Raw genomic sequence first — 26691 nt, 5'->3', positions numbered from 1 at the left:
TAACTACTTTTCCAGCATTACGCCTGCCTGCATGCCACCATGTTCCTCGCCATGATAAGAGACTAAGCCTCTGAAACTGCAATCAAGCCCCCCTATTAAATGCTTTCTCTTATAAGAGCTACCTTGGTCATGGTGTCTTTTCACAGCAACAGAACAGTGACTAAGACAGGGTGTAAAAATGGTGTGTAATTTCAGAGGAAAAAAAAAAACACCATTAGTTCCTTCTTCAAACTCACACACCCATTAGTTAGTTACAGGACGGTCTCTGCTGCTCACTTCTTTGAGAAGTTACCACTAAACAACAGGAGGCACTATCCTACACCACATGTTCTTTCAGATAGAAGAACAAACACAGTTCTTGCTAAGTGGAGAAAAGAAGCCAGAAGAAAGGATGAGAGTTTAAAAGATGATGGTGAATGGAAATCTATTAAGTTTTGTCTTTTAGCTTAAAGATCTACCTACAAAGATCTAATTTCACTATAAAGCATAGGCTCAGGAGACTGTGGTAGGAGAACCAGAAAGAACAGAAGATACAGGCAGCTCAACTACACAGCAGACCTGACTCAAGAACAAAAATAAAGGAGGGAGGAAAGGGAAAGACAGAGACAAAGGGTCAATGAGCACATGAAAACATTCAATATCATCTATAATTAGGAAAATGCAAATCAAAGCTACAAAGAAAATTTACTAACTACAATAATCAGAATTTTAAAACTGAAAATAAAAACAAAAATAAACAAGGTTTTATGAGGATGTAGAGAAACTGGAGCCTTTCTGCACTGCTGTGGGAATGTAAAATACTTAGAGACACTTTAGAAAACAGTTTGACCATCCTTCAAAAGGCAGAAAATTATATGTAGTCCAGCATATCTCTCTCAAGGTATATGCCCAAAGTTGAAAATACATGTTGCAATAAAAGCATACACAAAGTTCTACCACAACAGTTACATTAGTCAAGAGGCAGACATCTATATGTCTATTGGCAGGTGAGAGAGAGAGATGCAAGGCATCGCACAACAGAATATTCAGCAGTAAGAGGGAATGAAGTGCTCACATATGCAACACCTTGGGTTAATGTGGAAAACATCAGACTAAGTGACATTAGCCAGAAACAAAAGGACAAATATGGCACAATTCTACTCATATAACTAATCAGATTCACATGGTAGGACTGTGGCTGTCATGCACCGGATGAAAGTGAGAATGTGGAATGGCTGCTTAATGAATATAGGATTATTCAAACTAAATAGAAATGCTCAATGACTATATAACATCATGATGTCAACAAATGGTACATTTGATATGCATTTTACTACCCCCTCAAAACCAACCACATTATTATTATTATTTATGACATTCTAAACCATGAAGAAGCACTGGCTAGGCACAGGAACTGATTACAAAAGGATACAGGAGCTTTTGGGAGAATAATTATAGCCTGGTTATAGCAGTTACACTACTATATTCATTTGTCAAAACCAAAAGCATCACTCCATCAAAGACATTTTAATTTTTTCAGTATTTGCCCTTCAGCTAGGACAGAAGCTCAATGATAGAACACTCTCTTAACATACATTACACTCCTTTCTTATGGTAAGGTTATCAAAGAAAGCAAGATTTGTTTTGAATAATTCAGCATGTCATGCTTTATACTGTCCATCATGTCTTGCCATTTTATAAGATAACATAGAGCCATTGCACTGGCTTAATGTCACTACACCTCCAGTGAAACAAGTTGCTGACCTGAGAAATAGTCCATAGAAGAACTAAAGCTGAAAACTATCTAGCCAAAGAACCCAGAAAACTTGGACCAGTAACAGACAGGTGCTGCCAAAACCAACAATAAACAGCTATAAACTTCTAGCACAACAGCAATCTTCCCATTGACAACGCCTGGGAAATTTCTGATAGTCCACAGGGCATCTTATTTAAAATAAATTATTATTATAACTTCATCAGTTTGTAATAGTCTATTACCTGATATTTTGAGACTATTTTTAATAGTCTCACTAAATCCTCAATAACAAACCACTGAAGGGTAATGCAAAGTTAAAAATTTAAGCAGCACTAAAGCAGCACCAGGCTAGATGGACTAAACATTTAGTCACAGTGAGTTTCTGTCTAAAAAACAAACAGCAAAAGTAAACGCTATGTAAAAGGTACTAATTTTCATGTGAGACAAAAGAAGAAAAAAAGAATGTGGTGCCACAACATCATTTGCACAGATAAATGTATAATTTGGACATGTCAGTTTAGGATGAGATGGAACATGTTCAAGATGATACAGCTGAAGACTTAGACGTGTACACTTAACAACAAAATCTATTGGACTGGACAGGTGGCTCATCTGTTAACAGTATGTGCTGTTCTTCCAAAGCACCCAGCGTCAAGTCCCAGCACCTGCATGGCAAGTAGCAACCATCCATAACTCCATCTGGCCAAAGCACCCAGAAAAACTTAAGACCAGTAACATACAGGTGCCGCCAAAACCAACAATAAACAGTTACAAACTTCTAGCACAACAATCTTGTCAGAGGATCTGACACCTTCTTCTGACCTCCTTGGACACCAAGCATGCATTTGATGCACATAGACATAAGCAACACCATACACATAAAATACATAATCCTATAAAAGGAGGAGAAGGGGTAGGAAGGAAGGGAAGGAAAGAGGGAGTAAAGGAGAAAGAGAATTTATCAAATCAGTATGACCATGAGAGATGGTATACCTCAGATCAGGGGCACCAGCCTTTCTAAGCAACTACCTACCTGATACAGCCTAACTTGTAACATGTTTAAACATTAAGACAAACAAGAAAAGACATTTATTAAACTTAGAATCTACATCAGTGGCTCTCTACAGAGGAAGACTGCCAGAAACATCTAGAGGCAGTTTTCAGTTTATGCATTAAAATAATCTTGAAAAAGCCATCTACAACACCTTGATTTTCTAACTTTGCTGATAAAATCACACAAAGACAGTAAGTAAATTTTTAAATTGACTGATTCAACATCTCTAGTAATACCCACAAGACACATCTCCTTAAATACTCTGGAGTAGCAAACAAGTTTCCAGCCACTGTTTAAAAAACAAGTAAGGATGGTAAGGATGCCTGCCTTCAAGACTGATGAACTAGGGCTGGAAAGCAGGCTCAGCAACAGTTAAGAGCACAGGCCACACTCTTCAGAGAACCTTCAACTTCCCCCGCAAGGTAGCTCATACTATTTGTAACTCCAGTTCCAGAGGGAATCCAATACCATCTGGCTTCTAAGAGGGCTGGATGATACAGGCAGGCAAAATACCCACACACAAAGTAATTTTTTAAAAATTAAAAAAAAAAAAAGACTAATGAACTAAGTTTAAATCTCCCTCCCAGGGCACATTTGGTGAAAGAAGGCAGCTCCCACTGATCCTCATAAACATGCTATAGTGCATACAAACAAAAACATTTTTAAAACTTTTTTAATCCAAAAAAAAAAAAAGATAAATCTCAGAAGGCATATTATAAATCAGCCATTAAGAAAGACACAAAATCACACTATTCTACCACATTAACTGAAGAGAGATGCACAGAACTTACTAAAACCCAGGAAGCAGTATCAATCAGAGCTCCCAGAAGGGGAGGTGGTGGAGAGTCCAGCTGTGCTCAGCAGGCAACAGAAATACTGACATACTTAACTTTTAGCTTAAACTTTTAGCTTAAACTTAAGGAAGCTAGAAACAACTTAAGACCACCTATTTAAGTTATTTTAGACCTACAAAATCTACAAACTCCATTTTTTGTTATATTTTTATACTAAACACATCTAATCACATTTAGTTTAAAATAAGTAACTTTTATAATTTCCTTTTACAATAAGAGAAAAAAACAGTATTTACATATGGCATTATTTGCCAACCTCAATAAATTAATACAATTTTAAATCCTAGCAAAATCTGCCTAGTAGTGCACACACATCCTTACATTCATACACTACCTCAATCGGTCTTATCTCTGTTTAAAAGACCAAAAGGATGTAAAACTGTTCCACCTCAGAATACAACTTTCCCATGACTCTGGCTCCTCCTGCTGCTTTATTAAAACTCTACTACATACAGGCACTAGATTGGGGGAGGAAAGATTCAATAACTGTTCTCAAAAGAATTAGTTTCTAACTGATGAAAGTTAAGCAAACTACACACTACCTATAAACCTACACAGAAGCAATTTAATCCAGGCCCCTGCTCTCCAAATGTATCCAAAGTTACAAAGATTATTTTCCCTACTTTATACTTTCAACCAGTAGCCAGTTGTTTGTTTTGTTTAATGCTGTTTTGAGACAGAGTCTCCCTGTGTATAACCTTTGACTGGCCTGGAACTCCCTATGTAATACAGGCTGGCCTTGAAAGCAGAGATCTGACTTTCTCTGTGTCCTGAGACTAAAAACATGCCACCATGGCCAGCACTTGGTAGCAAGTTCTTTGAATTGGTAAGACATGAAGAGAAAAGCAAACAGATTCACATCTATGCTGAAATCCCTTACTAAGCAATATAAAACTGGCTTCTGGTTCAAGGACACAGACTACAAAACATACCATTACACTACAGTCCAATCTATCATCCTACCATATTTTATAACTAAGTAATACCAAGAACACCACATGCTTAAAAGAGATTTTAAGTTTTTATGTCATACATCCTTTAAAAAACAATGAAGAGGGGCTGGAGAGATGGCTCAGCGGTTAAGAGCACTGACTGCTCTTCCAGAGGTCCTGAGTTCAAATCCCAGCAACCACATGGTGGCTCACAACCATCCATAATGAGATTGGATACCCTCTTCTGGTGTGTCCGAAGACAGCGACAGTGTACTCATAAATAAAATAAAAAAAAAAAAAACAATGAAAATTTATCAAAATTTATAGCTACATAACACACGCATGAATGTATGTGCGCCTACATGTGTGAGTCTAAAACATTTAGAGGAATAGGTAACAACAGAATGTTCTTTAAAATTCCAAATTTGGGCCTGGGGTGAGGGCACCTCAACGTTCCATGAACAAGATCCTAGGTTCTATCCCCAGCACCGCCTCCTCCCAAAAAGATTAATTGATTAAGACATAGCAGCTCACATTTATGTGGCACTTTTATCAGTTTGAAAATTTTCCCAAATGTTATCTTTAACCTGGATCTGATCTTCAGACTACATGCCAACTGAAAAGGTTTCTGTCTTCCCATCCTTACTCTACTCCTAGTTTATGACACCAGTCTTTCCTAAGAGATGTATAAAAGAATACAGAACATGCACAATAGGTTCTAAAACAAGACGATCTATTTCTAATACCAATGCTAATACAGCCAAGTGGATCTTCTTTGCTGCCTTGAATCCAATCCAAGGAACCACGAATATTAAGTCAATATGCTACCACTACCTCCATCTTTCACTATTACTTTGAGACAGGGTCTTACTAAGTTGCCCACACGAGCCTTAAACTTCCTCAGCAGGCCAGGCAGGACTTGAACTTTCCATCCTCCTACTTCAGCCTACAGCGCAGCTGAAAAAAACAGGCCTCTGTCAAATGCAAGTGAACCACAGGAGTAGGGAAGAAAGGGAAGTTGTTGCTAGTAAAATTCTACAAAGTCTCAAGTGGAAAAAAATGTTTCCAGATCTCTGCTATTTAAAAAAAAAATGACTTTGTCAGAAACAATGTGCTTTGTACTTCAAAATACTCCAAAAAGTGCACTTCAAAAGCAAGTATGTGTGTGTGGTACACACCTGTAATACCACCATGTGGGAAGCTGAGGCTGGATGATTTCAGATTTGAAGCCAACTAAAGCTGCACAGTGAAAACCCTGCATCAATCAACCAATAATAAAAATAAATAAATAAATAAATAAATAAATAAAGTCTTTGAAAAAAATTCAAAGAGCTCTTCCCCTCTCCAAAAAAGCAAAAAGTAACTGGCTTGATTTAATCCATCAGCATTATATTCATTATGCACATTTATCTAAACATCACTTTATAACACACATACACAACTGCATCTTTTAAAAAGATGTGTTGCCAGATAGTAGTGCACACCTTTAATCCCAGTACTTGGAAGATAGACACAGGTGGATCTCTGAGGCCAGCATAGTCTACACTGTGAGTTCCAGGACAGCCAATGCTATATAGCATAGTGGGGAAGAAAAAAAAAAAAGATAGAGGAGTCAGGCTTGGGGGAGCTGGTGTATCTTCGAGTTCAAGGCCATCCTGTCTACACATCATGCTCCAGGCCAATCAGCTCTAGGTGGTTAAGACCTTGTCTCAAAGAAACAAAGGACTGGGATGTAGCTTAGTGGTGGAACACTTGCCACATGCCACATCACACACATAGCCCTGCATTCACTCCTCAGAGACACAACACATAACACACAGAACAGGAACAGTTTAGTGCAATTTTTTTTTTGTTTCCTCAATAACTTTCAATGAAATAAGGTAACAGGCATTATAATAACCATGTAAGACAGCCACTTAAATATTGTCTTGGTTTTAGGTCTGACGAGATGTCTCAACAGGTATGTGAGCCTGATGACCTGAATTTGATCCCTTAAAAAGGGAGAACCAATTCCACAAAATTGGTCTCTGACCTCCACCCATATGTGATACATGATCATGCATGTGCATAACAAATGAAAAGGTTTTTTTTTTAAAGGAAAATTTGTTACAGCCAGTGAGATGATTACTACACACCTTTTATTATTACTCCTAAGCTCATTTTATAACTTCAGTGTTTTTAAAATGGAACATGTTATATATTATAGTATTGCTAATATTCCAAACAATGACATAATCATTCTTAGTATACTATAATCTGTGGCTCCTTTTTAACCTGGCTTCTGAATAAGCATTCTGTCTCAAGTTCCATGGGCCTGCTGCCACTGAGAACCTACTCCATCTTCATTTTTCCTCAGTTACCCTAAGAACAGTAAAGACAAGGCAAGAAGTGCATCTGGACTTTTTACAACATATTCTAGATTGCTTTCTTTTCAACTAAATATTGATATTAATTTTGTGATACCAGTGATCTAGTCAGAAAAGAGGCAAGGTCCTAGCTATGTGATAAATAATAGTGTGAGTGTCAGTACTAGCTCACCAGAATTTATTTTACTTTTTGAAAGGATACGGACATCAAAATGAATGCAGCAATGCACTTTTTCAAAATCTGTTGGCTCTGGGAAGCAGGGTTTCATTCCTCCAACCAAGTGCAGAATTGTCATTACCCTGGGACACCAGCAACTTCAACCCAGTACTTAGCATTTTAATGACTGGACTGTTAAAGTAATATGCATAGATATAGCAGACAAGGGACTAATGCAGAAAAGAATTTCAAAATAAGAGCAAGGTGTTTTTCAAGATTAATAAAACCTATGAGTTTTAATTAACAATCTTCCTTCTATTAAGGACCTAGCTACCACAGACCATTCCTTGCAGCTGTTTGATCAGCTGTATAATTTACTGCCTCAGGCTAACTGGCCTGTTACAAGAAGAACAAATCCTCTTCAAATGCTTTCTAAGGTAACAGGTTTATAAATTCAGGAGCTATGTAGGGAAAAAAACTTGCCAACTCCAAGTCCTGCCTCTGCCAATCTACGACTTATGACCAAAGTGTACCTGAAAAACTCTGCATACTCACTGGCAGTGTACAGTGGAATTTTTTTTTTTTTTTGCTATCATTCTCTAATCAACACACATTGACATTGCAGTAGGAACATAAGGCATCCAGAGATACTCTAACCCAGTGTTTCTCAACCTTCCAAATGCTGCAACCTTTTAATACAGTTCCTCGGGTTGAGATGACCCCAACCATAAAATTATTTTCATTGCTACTACACAACCATAATTTTGCTACTCTTATGAATTGAATTGTAAATATCTGATTGGCAGGATATCTGATACTCGACCCCTGTGAAAGGGTCGTTCAACTCCCAAAGGGGTCATAACTCACAGACTGAGAACTGTTGCTCTAAAGTGTCTATGAAAATTCTGTAGAAAGCATGTCAGCATCCATGAATTTGGCTTTCTCAGTGGAGTCTTGGAACCAAGCCTCTCTACAGATAGCAGGGGACAATTAAGTTGACATTCAAATATAGAATGAAGCCAGGCATGGTACTACATATCTTAATCCCAGCACTCAGGAGACAGAGACAAGAGGAGATCTCTGTGAGTTCAAGGACAGCCATGACAGCATAGTAAGACCCTGTCTCAAAATTGTTTTTAAAGAGAGATGAGAGAATACATACTATTTTTGACACACCAGTAGAATGTTAAGGGGATATAAATACAAAACATGACTTATATAAGATTCCCATATATGAGGCTTGATTGAGGAATACAAACATGAAGATTTGGGGCAATAGTTAAGTAAGTACTATGAAGAAAACTCAAAATACAATGTTAAAGTCTGCACCCTTCTCAACAGTGTAAGAGCAGCTAGAAAAGCACTCTGGGAAAGCCAAACTTCACAGCAGCTGCAGCTACCGCTTTGCAGGAAGAATAGCAAACGCAAACAACCTGTGGCAACAAGGAGCTGAAGATGAAGAGGTGCCTCAAGGAGACATACTTACACACACACGCACACGCACACGCACACGCACACGCACACGCACACGCACACGCACACGCACGGGGGGAGGGGGGGAGGAGTTGTTCTCCCCAATCTGGGTAACTGATGTGATAAGAACGTTTTGGTTTTTACTAAAATCAGTGAAATCGTCCTTTAGAAAAATGGCAGATCAGAGGGGCAGAAGGATCCCAGTTAGTCAAAAGAAGCTGAAAATTTGAAAAAAAGCAAGAGTGTGGTTAGAGGGCCAGGAATCTGTAGCTCCTAGAATAAGCTTAGCCAAATGAGGACCTCCTATGTAGTCCAGAACCCATACACTCCAAAAAGGTAATGTTTTAAGTCTACCATCTAAAACTTCACCGCACTCTTCAGATACTCCAAGCAGGCAAGCAAGCAAGCAATGCTTATAGCAATAGTGTGACAGAAGTACACTGAAGATGGTAATACCCAAAACCTAATAAAGACCAAACTGATAATAAATCTTAACACACCATGTAAAGATGTCCTCTCTGAAAAAGATTTCAAGGTAGGGCCAGCAAATGACTCTTTGGTTAAAGGCACTTAATACCACATCTGACAGTCTTTGACTTCCACAAATGAGATGAGGCACCTGTATGCACATTCGCATGCACACACACGCACGCACGCGCACACAAATTAAAAATGTAAAACTAAAAGTCATTGCATGCTCCCACCATATGCTGCTACTACTGGCAGCAGAGGCAGGGGCAGGGAATCCAACTGAAAAGTCGGCCTCCTGGTTGAAAGTGGCGGTTACACATAAATCAGAAGAAATTACTAACTCAAAAATGAGCCATACATACATAAGAGTTGGCTCAATAAACAGAAGAGGGAGCAGAGCTAACTTTCTAAAGCCAAACAGTTCTGAGTAAGCAAATGCTCTAAGCTGGTTACACTCTAAAGACAAAACAGAAAACAAAATATAGTAAGCTGAGATATTCTGTATAAGAGTTAAACTACAAATCTTGTAAAACTCTTGCTTTTAGGTTTTGATACAGGAGAAATTTAATCTTATTTTGTAGTTCCAAAAATACAACAAGCTTTGGGAAAATGAAGCCAACTTCAGGTAATCAAAATAATGACAGTTTGAAAAGAACTGAAACTTACAGCTTGTATGACTCCGTCAAGGACAGGTCAATCAATGACAGAACTCCTCTGATCTATTTTTCGTAATCAGGATAGGGGAGGCAGAAAACCCTAGCACTGTGAGAATTTAGTGTTCCTAAAAGACACTATGGTCACATCAGTTTTAGAGGTGTGACACGTCCTGTTTACTAAGGTGAGTTAAGTGTGGGCAAGCAGAAAGGCTCACCTAAGTGGTCACCCTTAGCAACACTAGACAACAAATGAAGGGCTTATGCTAGCCCAAGTTTCTACATATTAGAAACAGTTTTTTCTGAGTTTCAATCATGCACTATAAACAGAACACAGAATACATGACTAAGGTCCTCAGTAGTCTCTTGTCTAGGCTTGCTGAACTGTACTTACAATACTTACATACCCTTCAAGAACCAACAGACTAAATCTTCCTGACTGAAGCCAATTTGCTGCTAGTAAGACTTCAACAGCTCCTCCAACCATTCCAATTATACTTCAACTATGACCAAAGTCAACAGTGTAGTTCCAGTCCAGCTCCACACCTTCATCCTCTTACTCCTCACAAGTATTCTGCTCCTAAATAAAGAGTTTATCAGGGACAGCTTATATTTTACAGCAGCCTTTCTGTTTGGGTCTGTTGTTCTCTAAGCTTACCATGAAAACTATATAGACCAATTTCATCACCCCACTGACTTCCACTAAGCTGTATAGCTTTCCCTCCTCTACAGCCATTAATATAGAAATAATTACACCAACACTGCAACACACAAATCCATATGGCTTGCCATTTTTTACTAGAGAACAGTTCGGTAGTTTCTATGATCAAATACATATACATAAGGCCTTAGAGTACAGTACTCTGTCATTTTTAAAAGCCTTCCTTATTTCTTACACTTGCAAGTCAAAAACTTTCCTAAAAAGTATCAATATTTACTGGTGAGGACATATTCACACAGTTAAAACTATTTTATGATTTCTTAAAATTTAAAATAGGCTCAGCAGTTAAGTGTACTCACTGCTCTTGCAGAAGACTCAGGTTTAATTTCTAGCACCCACAACCATCTTGAATTCCAGTCCCAGAGGATCCAATGCCCTCTTCTGGCCTCTGGGGACACTGCATGCTCATGTTTCACAAACGCAGAAAATAATCACACACATTTTTTTAAATGAAAATTTTAAATTTAATTTTAAAAGTTTAAATACTAACTTGAAGTTCAGGTTCACTGGAATTTTAAAAAGGAACAGGACCAACAAAGATGCTAATGGGCTAAGGCACTTGCTGTCAATAAGCATGATGGCTGGCTGGTGTTCTATCCCCAGAACCCACATAAAGATGGATGGGTATAACTGATTTCATAACATTGTCCTATGACCTCCACATGCACACTGTGTTACATGTCTGTCTCTGTGTCACCTTACTCCCTCTCTCTCACATACAAAGAATTTTTTAAAGAATTAGGAAAGGAGCCGAGCAGTGGTGGTGCATGCCTTTAATCCCAGCACTGTGGAGGCAGAGGCAGGCAGATTTCTGAGTTCGAGGCTAGCCTGGTCTACAGAGTGAGTTCCAGGACAGCCAGGGATACACAGAGAAACCCTGTCTCGAAAAAAACAAAAACAAAAACAAAAGAATTAGGAAGGGTAAAAACATTCAGCTTAAAGATATTAATTGCCACATGTACACTGTGTTACATGTCTGTCTCTGTGTCACCTTCCTTTCTCACTCACACACAAAAGAAGTTTTTAAAGAATTAAGAAGGGTAAAAATGTTCAGCTTAAAGATATTAATTGCCAAATGTTTTTTATAAAGGTTTTATTTGATAATGAAAATATTAAGTTGAAATATTTTCTGTTGAAAAAAAAATCACTCATATACAATTAGTTGAAAACTCTCAATGCACTCAGGAATCTGTAATACAGAACTGATAAAAATGATAATCAATGGAGTTTGGTGGGCTGCATCTGTGTTTCCTGATACTTGAAGGTTGAGGCAGAAGGACCACCTGAACCCAGTAGACAATACAGACCAAACAAAAATACATACATAATTATCAATTCTATTTAAAGTTCCATTCATAGCAATGAGATATGTGGCTCTTCAGTTTTATGCTTTTTTTTAAATTCAGTATATTACATATCTATGGATACCAGACCTACTACAAACTCACAAAAAAGTACAACAAACAATTCTGGTCTCATAAACCTAATGTCAACCAGCTGAGGTGGCACACATATTTAATCCCAGTATTCAGTAGGCAAAGGCAGGCAGATCTACCTTTATCCATACAGGGATTTCCAGGTCAGCTAGGCTATACAACCAGCCCATCTGTGTAATTAATTCTAGCACTCCACAAGTTGCTTGAACAAGAAGCATTAAGATGAGCCTGGGCTATAGTAGTGAGAACCCTGTCTCCAAATTAGAAACCTAGCTTTTTGTTTGTTTATTTTGTTTTGTTTCTTTGTGTAGACTAGGCTGTCCTGGAACTCACAGAGAGTGCTAGAATTAAAAGCATACATCACCATTACCCAGCTTAAAACCAACTTTTCATACCAGACATAAATATCTAACTCTAATTTCGTAACACTTCTATTTTTTGATCTTTCATATGGAGTTTTATACTCCTTAGAACTTTGATCTGGCAAAAATGGTACTAAAAATGGTAACTAGTTCTAATACTGTTTCATCCATTTAGAAGCCTAGAAATAGAAGGACACTGGGATACATACCAGTAACTCCAGCTACTCAAGGTTGAGGGAGGAGTACCTGAAGCTTGAGATCAGCTTGGGCTACAGAGTAAGACTATGTCTCAAAAAAATATTTAGACAGATGATAAAACTTGGGCACAATCTACCTAATATACAACAATAAATACATGCTAAACTCCTAAGACTTCCAAGTATAGGAGTAAGACCTATTGAATGCATTTTTTTCTTCAATATGTATTGGCTTGTGTGTAGATGCCCTGAAGCCAGATTTACACAGAATTGTGAGCTGCTCAAAGTGAGTACTGAGAACTGAGCCATCTCTCCAGCCCACTCTTTTTTTCTATTGAGTTTAACTCCTTTCAAATTAGTCAATCTCAATTTAGAATTTAAGATGTACAATAATTAACTACATACTTAACTTCCAAACAAAGAATTCTGACTGGACATTCGGCACATACCTGTAACTGCCAGCACTCAAGTGGTGAAGATTACAGTTGGTCTCAAGGTCAGCCTGGGCTATATGAGACGCTATGTCAAAATTTTTTAAACTTTAATGAACTCAGAGATCCACCTGCCTCTGCTTCCAGAGGGTTGAGATTAAAGGTGTGTACCACTACGCCCAGCTCAAAAACCTTTGAAGCATTCTGATTTCTATCTTTGGATATAACTAGGAATTTTCCATATAGGTAGAATCCAGAAAATAACACCCTTTGGCTAGTGGTCTCTGTTCAGCACAAAATGGTTGGGAAGATTGCCAAAATCTTCCCAACTTTTTGTCTGAGATAGTAATAGATTGCAAGTAAATAATAAAACCTAACATCACTCATTTTTTTCTTTGCAAGACAAGAGTCTAGCTATACAGCCTGCCTTTGCCTCCCAAGTATTGAGATTATAGGTATGTGACACCATGGCTCACAAAGCTCTTACCTAATCATTCTGTAGGAGAGTACAGTGAATAAGATTACAACCAGGCAGTGGAGGAGCATGCCCTTAATCACAGCACTTAGGAGGAAGAGGCAGACAGATCTGAGTTAGAGGACGGCCTGGACTACAGAATGAGTTTCAGGACAGCCTACACAGAGATCTCTGGGAGGACGCATGACTGACTACAAGCCCAGTACTCTGTAAACACTTTTAAAGACTATTTCTGGTGGACATGGTAAGCTGGCTCTTACCACAGTAGCCCACTATTCAGCCACCAAAGACACTACCTGTGGATATGTAAGACAGATTACTTCTATGACGGGACAAACTGGCAAACTAATATTAAAAGAAGCTGACAAGAATTGCTGCTCTTTTTCTGTTGTTTAGAGGAAGTCTTGTGTAGCTCAGGCTGGCCTGGAACTCACTACATAGCTGAAGATAACCTTGAATTTCTGATCTAATGAGAAAACATCACTGATGGAATTACTGGTATGTACTAACTACCACACCCTAGTTATGTGGCTGGGGATCAAACCCATGGCAGCTTCATGATTCCCGACCTAAGAATTAAGTTCTCAGTTGTCTGATTCCTCCTCACCTACCCCTCCATAAAAATCAGAGGAAAAAAAAGGTACAGAAAGGACAAATAATTATTTTTAATTTTTTTTTTTTTTTTCCGAGACAGGGTTTCTCTGTGTAGCCCTGGCTGTCCTGGAACTCACTCTGTAGACCAGGCTGGCCTCGAACTCAGAAATCCGCCTGCCTCTGCCTCCCAAGTGCTGGGATTAAAGGCGTGCGCCACCACCGCCCGGCCAATAATTATTTTTAATAAAAATTATTTGAATGAAAATAGGCCTGGCGGTAACACACTTAAACTGCCAGCACCTGGGAAGTGGAAACAAGATCAGGAGCTCAATCAAGGTCATCCTCAGCTAAACAAGATCTTTTCTCAAAAAAAAAAAAAAGAAGAAGGAAAGAAATAAAAAGGAAGGCCTGCAGAGAGAACTCAGCAGCTGCTGATCTTACAGAGGACTACAGTGTGGTTACCAGCACCCACATGATGACTCATAACTGCCAGTAACTTCAGTCCAGAGATCTAACTCCCTCCTCACCTGACTTCTCCTGGCTCCTATGCACACATGGTGTACATAAACTACGGGCACATATAAATACACTTAAAATTAGTCATTTTTTTTTAAGATTCAAGGGCCAGCAAGATAGCGTCTCAGCACTTGCTGCCAAACCTGATGACCTGAGTTAAACTGACAGAATTCACATGGTATAAAATGAAAACAGACCCCTTCCTATGTGTGGTTTTCTGCTCTCTACTCACTCACCCACTCACAGCTCACTGTGACAGAGAAATGCCCACACAGGTAAGCAAAACACTTTTTTAAAACATTTGAATAAACTATAGTCTCTATGTACTTGAAAATATTTGGAAAAGGCACTTGGCCATGTTGAGGGGGAGGAGGGAGGGGGGATCATCTCCATTCTAATGTCATTAGCCATTCATCTTTCTGAGTAGATAGAGGAGAATGACCTCAACTTTTACTATGAAAATTATGACCTACAAACGTTGAGTTTTTCCCACTGGCTATTTAGCATATCTATCATGACCACCTTACAAATAAACCAAGTTTTGCTGTGAGGTATGTGTATATTCCTGTTTTCTCTAGAAAGCAAGTATCTCCAGCCTTATAAACTGCTACTCAGCTGGGCAGTGGTGGCGCATGCCTTTAATCCCAGCACTTGGGAAGCAGAGACAGGCGGATTTCTGAGTTCAAAGCTAGCCTGGTCAACAGAGTGGGTTCCAGGACAGCCAGGGCTACACAGAAAAACCCTGTCTCGAAAAAACAAAAAAAACAAAACAATACAAAAAAACCCTGCTACTCCATAAAGCCAAGTGAGTACCTCATAGTACTACCCTCTACCCGTGAATTCAATTAGAGCTCACAGAAAATTTTCATCCTTTCCCCATATACCCTCACTCAGCCAAGAAATAAAAGTATTTGAAACATGGGCAACATATACTCACAACCTATGTACATATTCCTTAACTGTATAAGCCATTCTGCTTTGTGTGTGTGTGTGTGTGTGTGTGTGTGTGTGTATCTGTGTCATAATGCTAAAAAATAGTAGAATCTATTGCTTGTTTTCTTAAGATAAGGGTTTATTTCGGCTGTCTTGGAACTCAGACCAGGCTGGCCTCAAACTCACAGAAAGCCACCTGCCACTGCCTCCCAAGTGCTGGGATTACAAGTGTGCGCCACCACGGCCAGCTGTAGAATCCATTTTAAATAAGCTCTATCGAAAGTCAAATTCACATTTATCACCTAATGTGTTAGCTGCTTAAAATCAAACCTCACACATTTCAATAGCAGTGAAAACAACAAAACATGTCAGTGAGAGCCGGGCAGCGGTGGTGCTCGCCTTTAATCCCAGCACTTGGGAGGCAGAGGCAGGCAGATTTCTGAGTTCGAGGCCAGCCTGGTCTACAGACTGAGTTCCAGGACAGCCAGGTCTACACAGAGAAATCCTGTCTCAAAAAACCAAAAAGCAAACAGACAAAAACATGTCAGTAAAAAGAATGTCGACTTGTTTTATTTAAGGCACTGCACAAACCATGCAGGGCAAGTCAAGTGATGATTTTGCAAACACTTGATAACTGCTTCAAATCTCAATTCTAGACTTAGGCATTCATTTTTAAAATTATTTAGTACAAACATCAGTTCCCAAGAGACACAATGTTTAGGAATGCACATTAAACAAAGTAAGTGTACCCCTACTAGCCAAAGAGCATTTTAATTTCTCTACCAACTCTTAAAATGTAACACACTAGCTTCTCATAAAATCCTTTACGTGCAAACTGTTCTGAAATTAGGAGGATCTACTAGAAAGCAAGACCAACACCAAAAAGTGTGTGCTTTCCATTCACGTGGCCAATTTCTGAACAACAGAGTGTACTTCAAAGAATGCATCAACTTCTTCTGAAACGCAGGTTTTATACATTTAGGAAATTCTAAGCACTGTTAAAACTCAAGTAGTTCCTGAATACTTGAACCCTTCACTTACCAAAGAAAGAATGGGAAACTACATTAAGCACAACCAGTCTATAATCAGAAACAAACTGACTAGAAATAACTTTTCTTTCGTGTTAATGCTCTTAATATTTTAAATCCAACCAGATCCCAACTCCTCCATGCAAAAGGAAATTTCTCTACTCCTGAGAATTCAAATTCACTCCAAAGCGCCCAGGGAAATTGCTGTTCATCAGAAAAACTATTTCTGCAGTTGGAGTAAACTTAAAATGCCCCAGTGCCAGATTGGGTCAATTCCATTCAGTCCCACAATCTCATCTTTAGGTCGACTAACATCCTGTCTAAAGTCAGAGGAAGACCTCGGTAGGAGTTCGGAGCTTTTAAAATACATTAACACGTGGGAGCCCAGAAGGGCGCAGGTTTAAGGTGGTCTCTGGCGTGAGGACTGGCGAGGAGGAGCCGAGGAAGTTAATGGGTAACAGGGAGGGTTCCTGGACCTCAAATATCAACTCGGAGGTAGACGGCAGCGGAACGTCCTCCTCCACCCAAGCTCACAGCTACTGCACCAGCCATCGGGCTGAGGCGGGCAGCGGGGCACAGAGGCCTCGGCTGCCCACGGCTTTCCTGCCCGGCCAGACCGGGAGGACACCCAGGAAGCCGCGCCCGACTCCAGGGACCGCGGGCCTAGGCCGCGCCTCCCAGTCCCGCGGGCCTAGGCCTCGGCCAGCTCCAGGCGAGAATCGACGCGGTCACCCACCTGGGTTGCCAGTCATTCCAGCTCCGCGGGTACTTGGTGCCGCCGCCGCCGCTGCTCAGCCGAGACCCCGGGGCTCTGCGGCTCATTACCTTCCCCGACACGACATGGCCAAGCGCCGCCGCCCGAAGAAGCGCGAGTCGCCGCCTGAACCGGCCGCCGCCGACACTGCGATCTGGCCCGGGGCTGAGGAGGAAGCCGCGGAGGGGGCGGCGGAGGGCGGGGGAGGTGGACGGCCGTTCCGGGTTCCGCTGGAGCCCGCAACGCAGGAGCAGGAGGCGGGAGCGGCGCGGCGAGGGGGAGGCGGAGGCAGGCGAGGCGACGTCTCTTCCAGGGCAGCGCGCGGCCCGCGACGCTGGGGCCCAGGAGGACGAGGACAGCGAGGAGGCGGTGGCGGCGGCTCCTCACGCTCACACGGCCACGGCTTCCCCGCCTCCCGGCTCCGCCCGCCGCGCCGCCGCTGCCGCACGGCATGCTGGGAGCGAGGGGCGGTGCCGGCGCCCTAGGAGCCTGGAGAAGGGCGGGGCTCGGGATGAAAGGCGGGGCTATTGGTCACAGAATATGGACTAGAGGCGGGGCTTATGACAGGGGTAGGGTCACCTAGGAGGGGAGGTGCCGGAGCGCCCCAAGCCTGGGGAAGAAGGACGGGCCTTGTTGGGGCGGGGTCTGTGACTGCTGAACCTGGAGAGGGGAGGGGCGAAAGACAGAAGGCGGGACCTGCTCGAGAGGCACCAAAGTCCCGAGAGCCCAGGCTTCAAGGCGAGGTCCGCGTTCGCGTAGCCAAAAGCAGTAGGGCTTTGGGGAGAAGGCGAGAACTATTTGAAGGCAGGGACTCGAGCTGACCTCCCTGGGCGTCCTGGGCTGTGGCTCTGTCTGCGGGTGGTGGAGAGCGCTGTGGCTTCGCCGCGGAGCATCATGGGAGAGGGGAATCTCCTCCCCGGGTCCACACACGCCCTCCCATACATTCGGAGGACCGGCAGTCGGGTGTGAACTGGCGTCCAATGGAGGACGTGAGGGGGGGCGTGCCCTTGAGCGCTGATGCGCGCACACAGCCGTGCCCTTGGCGCTCACGTGCGTCCACCTGCCTGCCATCCTCTGAGAAAAAGTCAGAATAGTAAAATAGAGGAAGGGGAAGTGAAAGCAACACCTCTTCAACCCCTACCTGATATGTCACGCAGTCCTGATACATTTTTCCAAATGTGGAAACCACACGCCTGCTTCCTGCCGCACGAACTGTGTGTGCTCTGTAATCCTCTGGTTCCTTCTGGTAGTAAAAGACCTGTTAACCCACACACGCCTGAAAGAATTCGATAAAGCACTGGGCACATGTGAACGCAATATACTCCTTTGTGTGCGTGTCTACACGTGAAGTCCAGAGACCTCAGGTGTTGCTCTTAAGCCTCCAGCTACTTTGTATTTTGAGGCAAGGTCTCTCACTGGCTGTCCGGAGAACCCCAGGAATCTGCCTGTCCATTTCCTCAACGCTGGTTTTACAAACGGTGACACCGTATCTGGCTTTTTTTCAGGTGGGTTCTCCTGTTTGCAAGGCAAGCACTTTATTAACGACTGATCTATCTCCCTAGCTGCAGGTTCATCCTTAAGAATAGTCAAGATACACATCAAGCAAGTATTTAAACCTTTTCAGCATAAAGTTTTTAAGCCATCCATTGTTTTGCATTACAAGGAGAAGTATGTATACATTACTTAAGTAATTCAAAATTGTTACTAAGGACATGGCTCAGAAAGTAGAATGATCAAAGTAGTAGCAAGCACGAATCACTGGGTTCCATCCCCAGCACCCCATAAATGAAATATGATGACCTGTCTGTAACCCCAGCCTTCAGGAAATGGAAACTGGAAGTTGTTCAGGCTCACCTTTGGCTACATAGTAAGTTCCAGGCCAACCTGGCCTACATGAGACCCAACCCCCCAAAAAGAAAATTATTACTAAAAAGTACCTAATTATGAGGCGATGTCTTCCTATGAGTATATCTCTTACATTTTTCCACCGTCTGATCCTCGAGCATGCCCACGAACCCATCGCTAAAGGAGGATCTTGCAATTTCAAAAGATAATTTTTTTTCTCTTCCTGCAACCCACGTTGCCCACCATTGCAGGAGGAGAGGGGGAAGTATTCTGAAAAATATGATCTTCGACTCAAAACAGAAATTCCCACAAGGAATTGGCCAGACCCAGGCCTGGTCACCAACTTACTATTTAAAAATAAAATAAAATAATGGAGATGAGAAAGTAGTTCAGTGTTGCAGCATTTCAGTCACCTATCATGTCTGAGGCCTTCTGTTCAATCACTGTAAAATAATAATGACAGTTATTTCAATAAGATTGTTTCAATACTGAAATTGCTCTGGGCACCTTCAGAAATGCCCGTTTACTTCTCACTGAAGAGAGGATACAAGGAAGGATTCCACCAGGTGCATAAGTTAAAAAGCACAGCTGGACTCCAACTCACAACTCTCCTGCATCAGCCTCTTGAGTGCTGGGTTTACAGGTATGTGCCATCATGCCTTGTTTTTAAAAAGGTATTCTTGTTTTGTTACTTGTGTTTAATTATAGAAGCAATGATAAACACATAATCTGGAATTCCTTAAATACTTATTTAATTTTTAATTATGGGGGTGGAGAGTAACACATACAAATACAATTACCCTATTAGTACAAAGGAGGATATTGGATCTCCTGGAACAGGAGTTATAGGAAGTTTGGAGCCAGCCAGTGGGCCCTCTGTAAGAGTAGCGTATATATGTTCTTGAGCCCTGTGGTAAAGTACACCTTTAAGCCTAGGACTCGGAGGCAGAAGCAGGGAAATCTCTGTGCTTTTGAGTCTATACAAAGAATTCCAGGCCAGCCAGGAATACATAATGAGACATGAGAATGAACATATATATAATTTCTTCTTTTAAAGAGAGGAGTACATATTCTTAACTGCTGAGCCATCTCTCCAGCCCCAGTCCTTAGTACATTCTTTTGTTTGTTTTTGTTTTGTTTTGTTTTGTTTTGTTTCCTAGACAGGGTTTCTCTGTAGCCCTGGCTGTCCTGGAACTCATTCTTTTTTTTTTTTTTTTTTGGTTTTTCGAGACAGGGTTTCTCTATGTAGCCCTGGCTGTCCTGGAACTCACTCTGTAGACCAGGCTGGCCTTGAACTCAGAAATACACCTGCCTCTGCCTCCCAAGTGCTGGGATTAAAGGCGTGCGCCACCACTGCCCAACTTTTTTTTTTCTTAGTACATTCTAATATATCACCTAATCAAGATTTGTTCTTTTAGTTGAAACTTAGCAAAATTGATGGAGTACCTACTAACCAAGAATTTGACAATAGGACAGCCATCAGGACCCAGCCCTCAAGAAGCTTAAGGAGAAAGCACCAAGGGCAGCACCTATCACAAGATCTGACTGAAGTCCTCCAGTTTGTTCATGTCCCCTCTCCCACCCTGCTAGGCCAGCTCTCAGTCTGGCTCCAGGTGTCTTTTGGCTGATGCTATTCCTTAGTTCCAAATTCTGGTTTTTAGATTGTTTTCCTCACAGTGTTTTTTGTTTGTTTTTTTGTTTTTGTTTGTTTGTTTGTTCGTTCATTTGTTTGTTTTTGCCAGTTTTACATAGCCCATGCTGGACCAATTTTTTATGTTACTAGGGATCAAAACCCAAGATCTCATGCATACTAGGCAAGTAGTCTACTGTGTCCCTAGTTCTTTACTTCAGGGTCATTGGTGTTTATACTCCAGATGAATTGATCCTGGCTCTTTCTCATTTCAACCCATTAAGAAGTGACTAATATATCCAATTAATCTCTTTGCCTTCCTTATGTAGTTGATGCAAATGATGAGCATAATATGTCAATTATTAGAGCCTCAAATCAGTTAACAGCAGAATCACCAGAACCTTGGACTTTTGAATTTTTCTTTACAAGTCTATTTTAACCTTTTCAAGTCACAAAATACAATGAAAGCAATTCAAGGGATGGCTCCAAGTTCATACTCTGACTTAAATAAGAAGGGGGGGGGTGTTGGCAGGCTCTTGACTCTTACTGTAAGATGGAAATGTTAGTTGTAGTGGCTTCTTAGAGACTTTAAGCAAGTCCATAGAACTAGAATCAGAAATCCTTTAGTAAAGATCAGATACATGGGCCACTGAGGTGCTCAGCAGGGAAAAGCACTTGCTGTCAAGACTGAAGAACTGAGTTTGATCCTGGGATCTACTTAATAGTAGTAGAAAACCAACACCTGCATGTGATCCTCTAACCTCCACATGTGCCGCAACCTTTTCGTATAAACGCACACTCAGGGGTACACGCGCACACACAAAGTAAATAGATAAATTTTTAAAAATCAAGTCTGTAGTTTTTCTGAAGCATATGAGTATTAGTTTGACAATTGGAAGGTGTTTTAAAAAAAAAGATGGCTAGCAGAAATTATATCCCGTTGTTCAATTCTTATCTGTTTGTGTGTGTGTGTGTGTGTGTGTGTGTGTGTGTCCGTACGTTCATGGGTGCTTCATCTTAGAAATAATTAACCCTCACAAGCAGTGCTAGCAAAGGGCACTGTGAGGCTGTGAGGCTAGGGTATGTGTGAGAGCATCACTCAGCGGAACTTTCCTAGAAAACACTTTAGCAGTTTGCGTTCCAAATCTTTTTTTCCAATAATGCTGCTGTGGGAACCTACAAGGAAGGAACTTGCTGAGCTGGCACTCAGTGTAAAAGCCTGTCCACCTGAGTTCAATCCCAGAACCTACATAACAGTGGAAGAAGAAACCCGACTCCCATAAGCTATCCTCTGAAGAAATGTGTTTTTAAAAGAAAAAGAATAGCCTCATCTCAGACTCATTGATCAGAAGCCTTGAATGTAGGCCCCACATATCAGTAATTATACTTCCCCTGGGCCACCTTTGTGTATACATTTTTGAGCACATGGCATATATATGGAAGTATTCAAGTGTGCACACATCATGCATGCTTATCAGAGGGCAGCACCACCCTCTGCCTTATTGCCTGCTGCTTTGATTAGGCTGGGTATCAGCAACCTCTCAGAGCTCGCCTGTTTTCCATGCCCCTGGGCTGAGGTCACAGGCACTGTCTAGCTTTTAATGCACATGCCACAGGTTCAAACTCATACCATGCTTTCAGAGCAAACACTCTTACTGATTGAGCTGACTCCTCAGCTCCCTCCCTAGGGCATTCCCAGGATGGCCACAGTGGAGAACCTACCACTTGAGAGCCCTTGAGTGGTGAAGCAATTCTCAGTACCTCTCAACCCCACCTCCCTCCAAGCACTGTGAATTATAAAGGCAATGATAAACTACTAGAAGATAGGGGAATGGAAATTAGGAGACTTACTCTTTTGAGGCTTATTTTATTTTGCCTGTATATGGTTATGGCGGGGGTATGTGTACATGAGTGCATGTGTTCTTGGAGGCCAGAGGCGTTGGATTCTCCTGGAGCTGGGATTATGGGCCCTTGTACGGCTCCTTACAGGGGTGCAGGAGACTGAACCTCAGTCCTCTGCAGCAGCAGTATGAGCTCCTAACCTCTTGTCTTAGTTAACTTTCTATTGAGGTGATAAAATACCATGGCCAAAAGCAACTTGTGAAGAGAAGAGTTTATTTCACTTATTTTATTACACATAACCAGCACAATCCGCCATCAAAGGAAGTCAGGGCAGAAACATGGAGATGGGAATGAAGCAGAAGCCCTGGAGGAGTCCTACTTAGTGGCTTGTTGTCTTGTCTTGCTCAGCCAAGTTTCTTATATCATCCAGGACCATCTGCCTAGGAATGACACTACCCACGATGACAAGGGCCCTTCCACGTTAATGGTCAATCAAAGAAAAGCCCTACAGACTTGCCTACAGGCCAATATCATGAATGCCTTTACTCAATTAAGATTCCCTGTTTCACTGGGTGGTGGAGGCACATGCCTTCAATCCCAACACACCGGAGACAGAGACTTTCTATGAGTTCCAGACCAGCCTGACTTCCAGGACAGCCAAGGCTGTTACACAGATAAACCTGTCTCTTTCTTCTTTCCAGATATGTCTAGGTTTGTGTAAAGCTGACAAACCCAGCCAGCCAGCCAGCCTCTGAGCACTCCTGTTCTTACTGCTACTTGAATATTTACAACTTTTCATGTCAACTATGAATCATATAAGGTTTTGAAGGTTTCTTCCTCATTTCTTTTGGTGGTTTTGCCTTCCTAGCTATTTTTTTTTTTAGCTCATTCCTCTTTTAAGGATAGAATTTCTGATCCTCAAATATTGTCAGTCCAACAGCTGGTCTTGTTTCTTCCTTTTTGTGTGGCACTGAGTATTGAACCCGAGCTTTCACATGCTAACCAAGTACTCTACCACACCACTGATCCAAATTGCCACTCTCCTCCCTTCTTTCTTTCTTTTTTCTTTTTTTGTTTTGTTTTGTTTCTTGTTTGTTTGTAACAGGGTTTCTCAGGATAGCCCGGGCTATCCCAGAACTCCCTCTGTATACTAGACTGGCCTCAAACTCAGATCAGTCTGCCTCCTAAATACTGTGACAAAAGGTATGTGCTACCACACCCCACTTTATTTTTATTTTTTTAACTTTGAGGCAAGGCTAGAGAAATGGCTAGTGGTTAAGAGAGCTTCCTGCTCTTCCAGTGGACCAAGTTCAGTTGTCAGCATCCATGTCAGATAGCCTGTAACTTAAGCTCATGGGGATCCTGACATTTCTGGACTCCAGGTGCATGTGCATTCACCCGTGAACAACCCCAACATAGATAGACGCATTACACACCATTGAAAAATAAAGGTAAGTCTTTAAAAAAAAAGAACATTTGAGGCTTTCATTGCTAAATTGCCCAAGCTGGTCTCAAACTCATGTGGCAGTTCAGATAGGCCTTGCTTGAAAACTGATCTTACTGCCTCTCCCTCCCAAGGAGCTGAAATTTTAAAGGGACCTGTGCCACCATACCACACAACCTCTACATCTATGCCTGCTCCTCCCTCTGCCTGAAATGCTCTTCCTGTACTCAATGCTCACCAGTCACTGAACCAACAGTCAGGTGACTGCAATGCTTAGAGCACAGAATGTAACTAGGGAGAGACTTGCATTTGGACAAGCCCAGGAGTGGAACCATCCTTCAACTTGAGGCTCTAAACATGTCCTTTGCCTTGCCGTGGCCCTGCCCTGTCTTAGAAGGTCCATGTGACCTTTCCAGAGAAGAGTTTTATTCTGACCTCTGTGCCCCCGCCCCCAAAAAAACTAAGCAGTGCTGTCATACTCCCTACTGACTTCTTTGATAGTCCTTGTCACCATCTGCAGGTGTTAGATTTCTTTGCACATGTATCATCTCCCTGACCCTTAGGATCTTGCTTTGTGAAAGCCAAGGCCACACATGGCCCAGCCCTACCACATCTGTCTCTGGTACCCAGCAGAATATCTGTCCCTCAGTAAACACTCAAGAAATGGGGAAGGGATGGAAATTAAACATGGAGCAAGATGGTGCACAATACTCATCCGGAGGGCAGGCAGCTCAGCGCGGGAAGGTACCAGCCCTGTAAGCCAGACGACAGGACTTGATTCCTGGAGCCCCCATAAACCACATAAAGGTTCATGGAGAGAACCAACTCCACAGAGTTTGCCTCTGACAAACATGGGCATCATGTCTTTCACCCGTTGTGCACACATGTACATTCGTGTGCACACACACATACATACACCATATGTACACACTAACAATACTTATACTTAATAAATAATATTCGCCGGGCGGTGGTGGCGCACACCTTTAATCCCAGCACTTGGGAGGCAGAGGCAGGCGGATTTCTGAGTTCGAGGCCAGCCTGGTCTACAGTGTGAGTTCCAGGACAGCCAGGGCTACACAGAGAAACCCTGTCTTGAAAAACATAAATAAATAAATAAATAAATAAATAAATAAATAAATAAAATTCATCTGGAGCAGGATGAGGTGATACAGGCCTCTAACCCAAAGACTCAGGAGGTTGAGGCAAGAGAACTGAAGGTTAGAGGCCAGTCTCAGCTACACAAGTTACTCCAGCCCAGCTTAAACTTCTTAAGTAATCTCAGAAGTAAAAAAGAAAGTATAGGCTGGGTGGTGGTGGTGCATGCCTTTAATCCCAGCACTTGGGAGGCAGAGGCAGGTGGATTTCTGAGTTTGAGGCCAGCCTGGTCTACAGAGTGAGTTCCAGGACAGCCAGAACTACACAGAGAAACCCTGTCTCGAAAAACCAAAAAAAAAAAAAAAGTATAAATCTCTACTTGGCTTTTTGTTTATTGTTGTTGTTGACCTTTGGCTTGGTTTGGTTTTGTTTTTGCTTGCTGCCTGCTTGAGACAATGTCTTGCTAGGTGTCCCTGGCCTGAAACTCTCTGTGTAGAGCAAGGTGGCCTTGAACATGTAGTGACCCTTTGGTTCTCTTTCCTAAGTGCAGGGACTACAGGCATTAGCCATTCATTTTGTCAACCTTTTTTATCCCGAATGTGTGGAACTGAGCATGAACCCTGAGCCCTGAGCATGCTTGTTATGCTGTACTGTATCTCTAGCTTTTAGTTCCATTCTCTCTCTCTCTCTCTCTCTCTCTCTCTCTCTCTCTCTCTCTCTCTCTCCCTCTCTCTCTCTGTCCCCCCCCCCCCAATCCACCATTCTTCTCTTTCTCCCTCTTTGAAAAAGAGTCTCATGAAGCCCAAGCAGGCCTGGTCTCAAATTCACTATATATGTATATACATGTACCATAGATGGTCTTGAGTTTCTGGCCCTCCAGCCATTCCCACCCCTCAATGCTGTGATTACAGGCATGCACTACCATCCTGGCCTCCTGGCCTCTCTCTGACTTCTTTTGTTGTTGTTTTGTTTTGTGAAAGGGTCTCTATTACGTAGCTCTGGCTGTCCTGGAACACACTATGTAGATCAGGCTGACCTCAAGTGCACAGAGATCAATGTGCCTTGAGACCTCTGGAATGCTGGGAATAATTGGTATGATTTCTTAATAGCAAATATATTAGGTAAATACATATTTACCTAATAGTGGAGAGCTAAGATTAGGTAGGTTATGTGTACCTTGCTTTCCCATTGCCTCTGGCTAGTTACAGAAGTAGAATAAAAGGCTATTAGGTTCAGTGAATAAGGATGTTGGCCACAGAGCCTGATGACCTAAGTTCGATTCCTAGAACCTACATGACAGGAGGAGAGAATCAGCTAACTCTTCCATACAAATAAACTGTCATTTGATGAAGAATATGTGGTGTTGACTGAACACAGAATGAACACTTTTTTTGGGGGGGTGGGGGGGTTCGAAACAGGGTTTCTCTGTATAGCCCTGGCTGTCCTGGAACTCACTCTGTAGACCAGGCTGGCCTCGAACTCATAAATCTGCCTGCCTCTGCCTCCCAAGTGCTGGGATTAAAGGCATGTGCCACCACTGCCCGGCCAGAATGAACACTCTTAGGGTGGGGCAGTAAGCCACACAGATCAATTGAGTGAACTTTGGCCAAGGCGTTGAGTCTTGGCTCTAGTAAGAGTGACTGACTTGCACTAATATTTATTGAGCATTTACTATGCCTCCCCCTGAGTC

General features: G+C 41.9%; 1 protein-coding gene across 2 annotated transcripts in view; it reads right to left on the bottom strand.

The window, feature by feature from the left end:
- Smg1 (SMG1 nonsense mediated mRNA decay associated PI3K related kinase) overlaps positions 1–17590 on the bottom strand; it is a 105295-nt gene extending 87705 nt beyond the window's left edge. The window contains exon 1 of one of the 2 annotated variants that reach the window (XM_028778234.1): positions 17125–17590. In XM_028778234.1, coding sequence (XP_028634067.1) covers positions 17125–17210 — 86 coding nt within the window. In that variant the 5' untranslated portion in view covers positions 17211–17590. The remainder of the gene's footprint in view (positions 1–17124) is intronic. The other variant, XM_028778235.1, reaches the window with a different exon arrangement.
- Positions 17591–26691: the final 9101 nt, after the last annotated feature.

Source organism: Grammomys surdaster, unplaced genomic scaffold (assembly GCF_004785775.1).
Source record: "Grammomys surdaster isolate TR1022 unplaced genomic scaffold, NIH_TR_1.0 330, whole genome shotgun sequence".
In the NCBI taxonomy this organism is placed as follows: domain Eukaryota; kingdom Metazoa; phylum Chordata; class Mammalia; order Rodentia; family Muridae; genus Grammomys; species Grammomys surdaster.
Note: the sequence above shows the minus strand (reverse complement) of the source record. Positions and strands in the feature narration are given on the sequence as shown.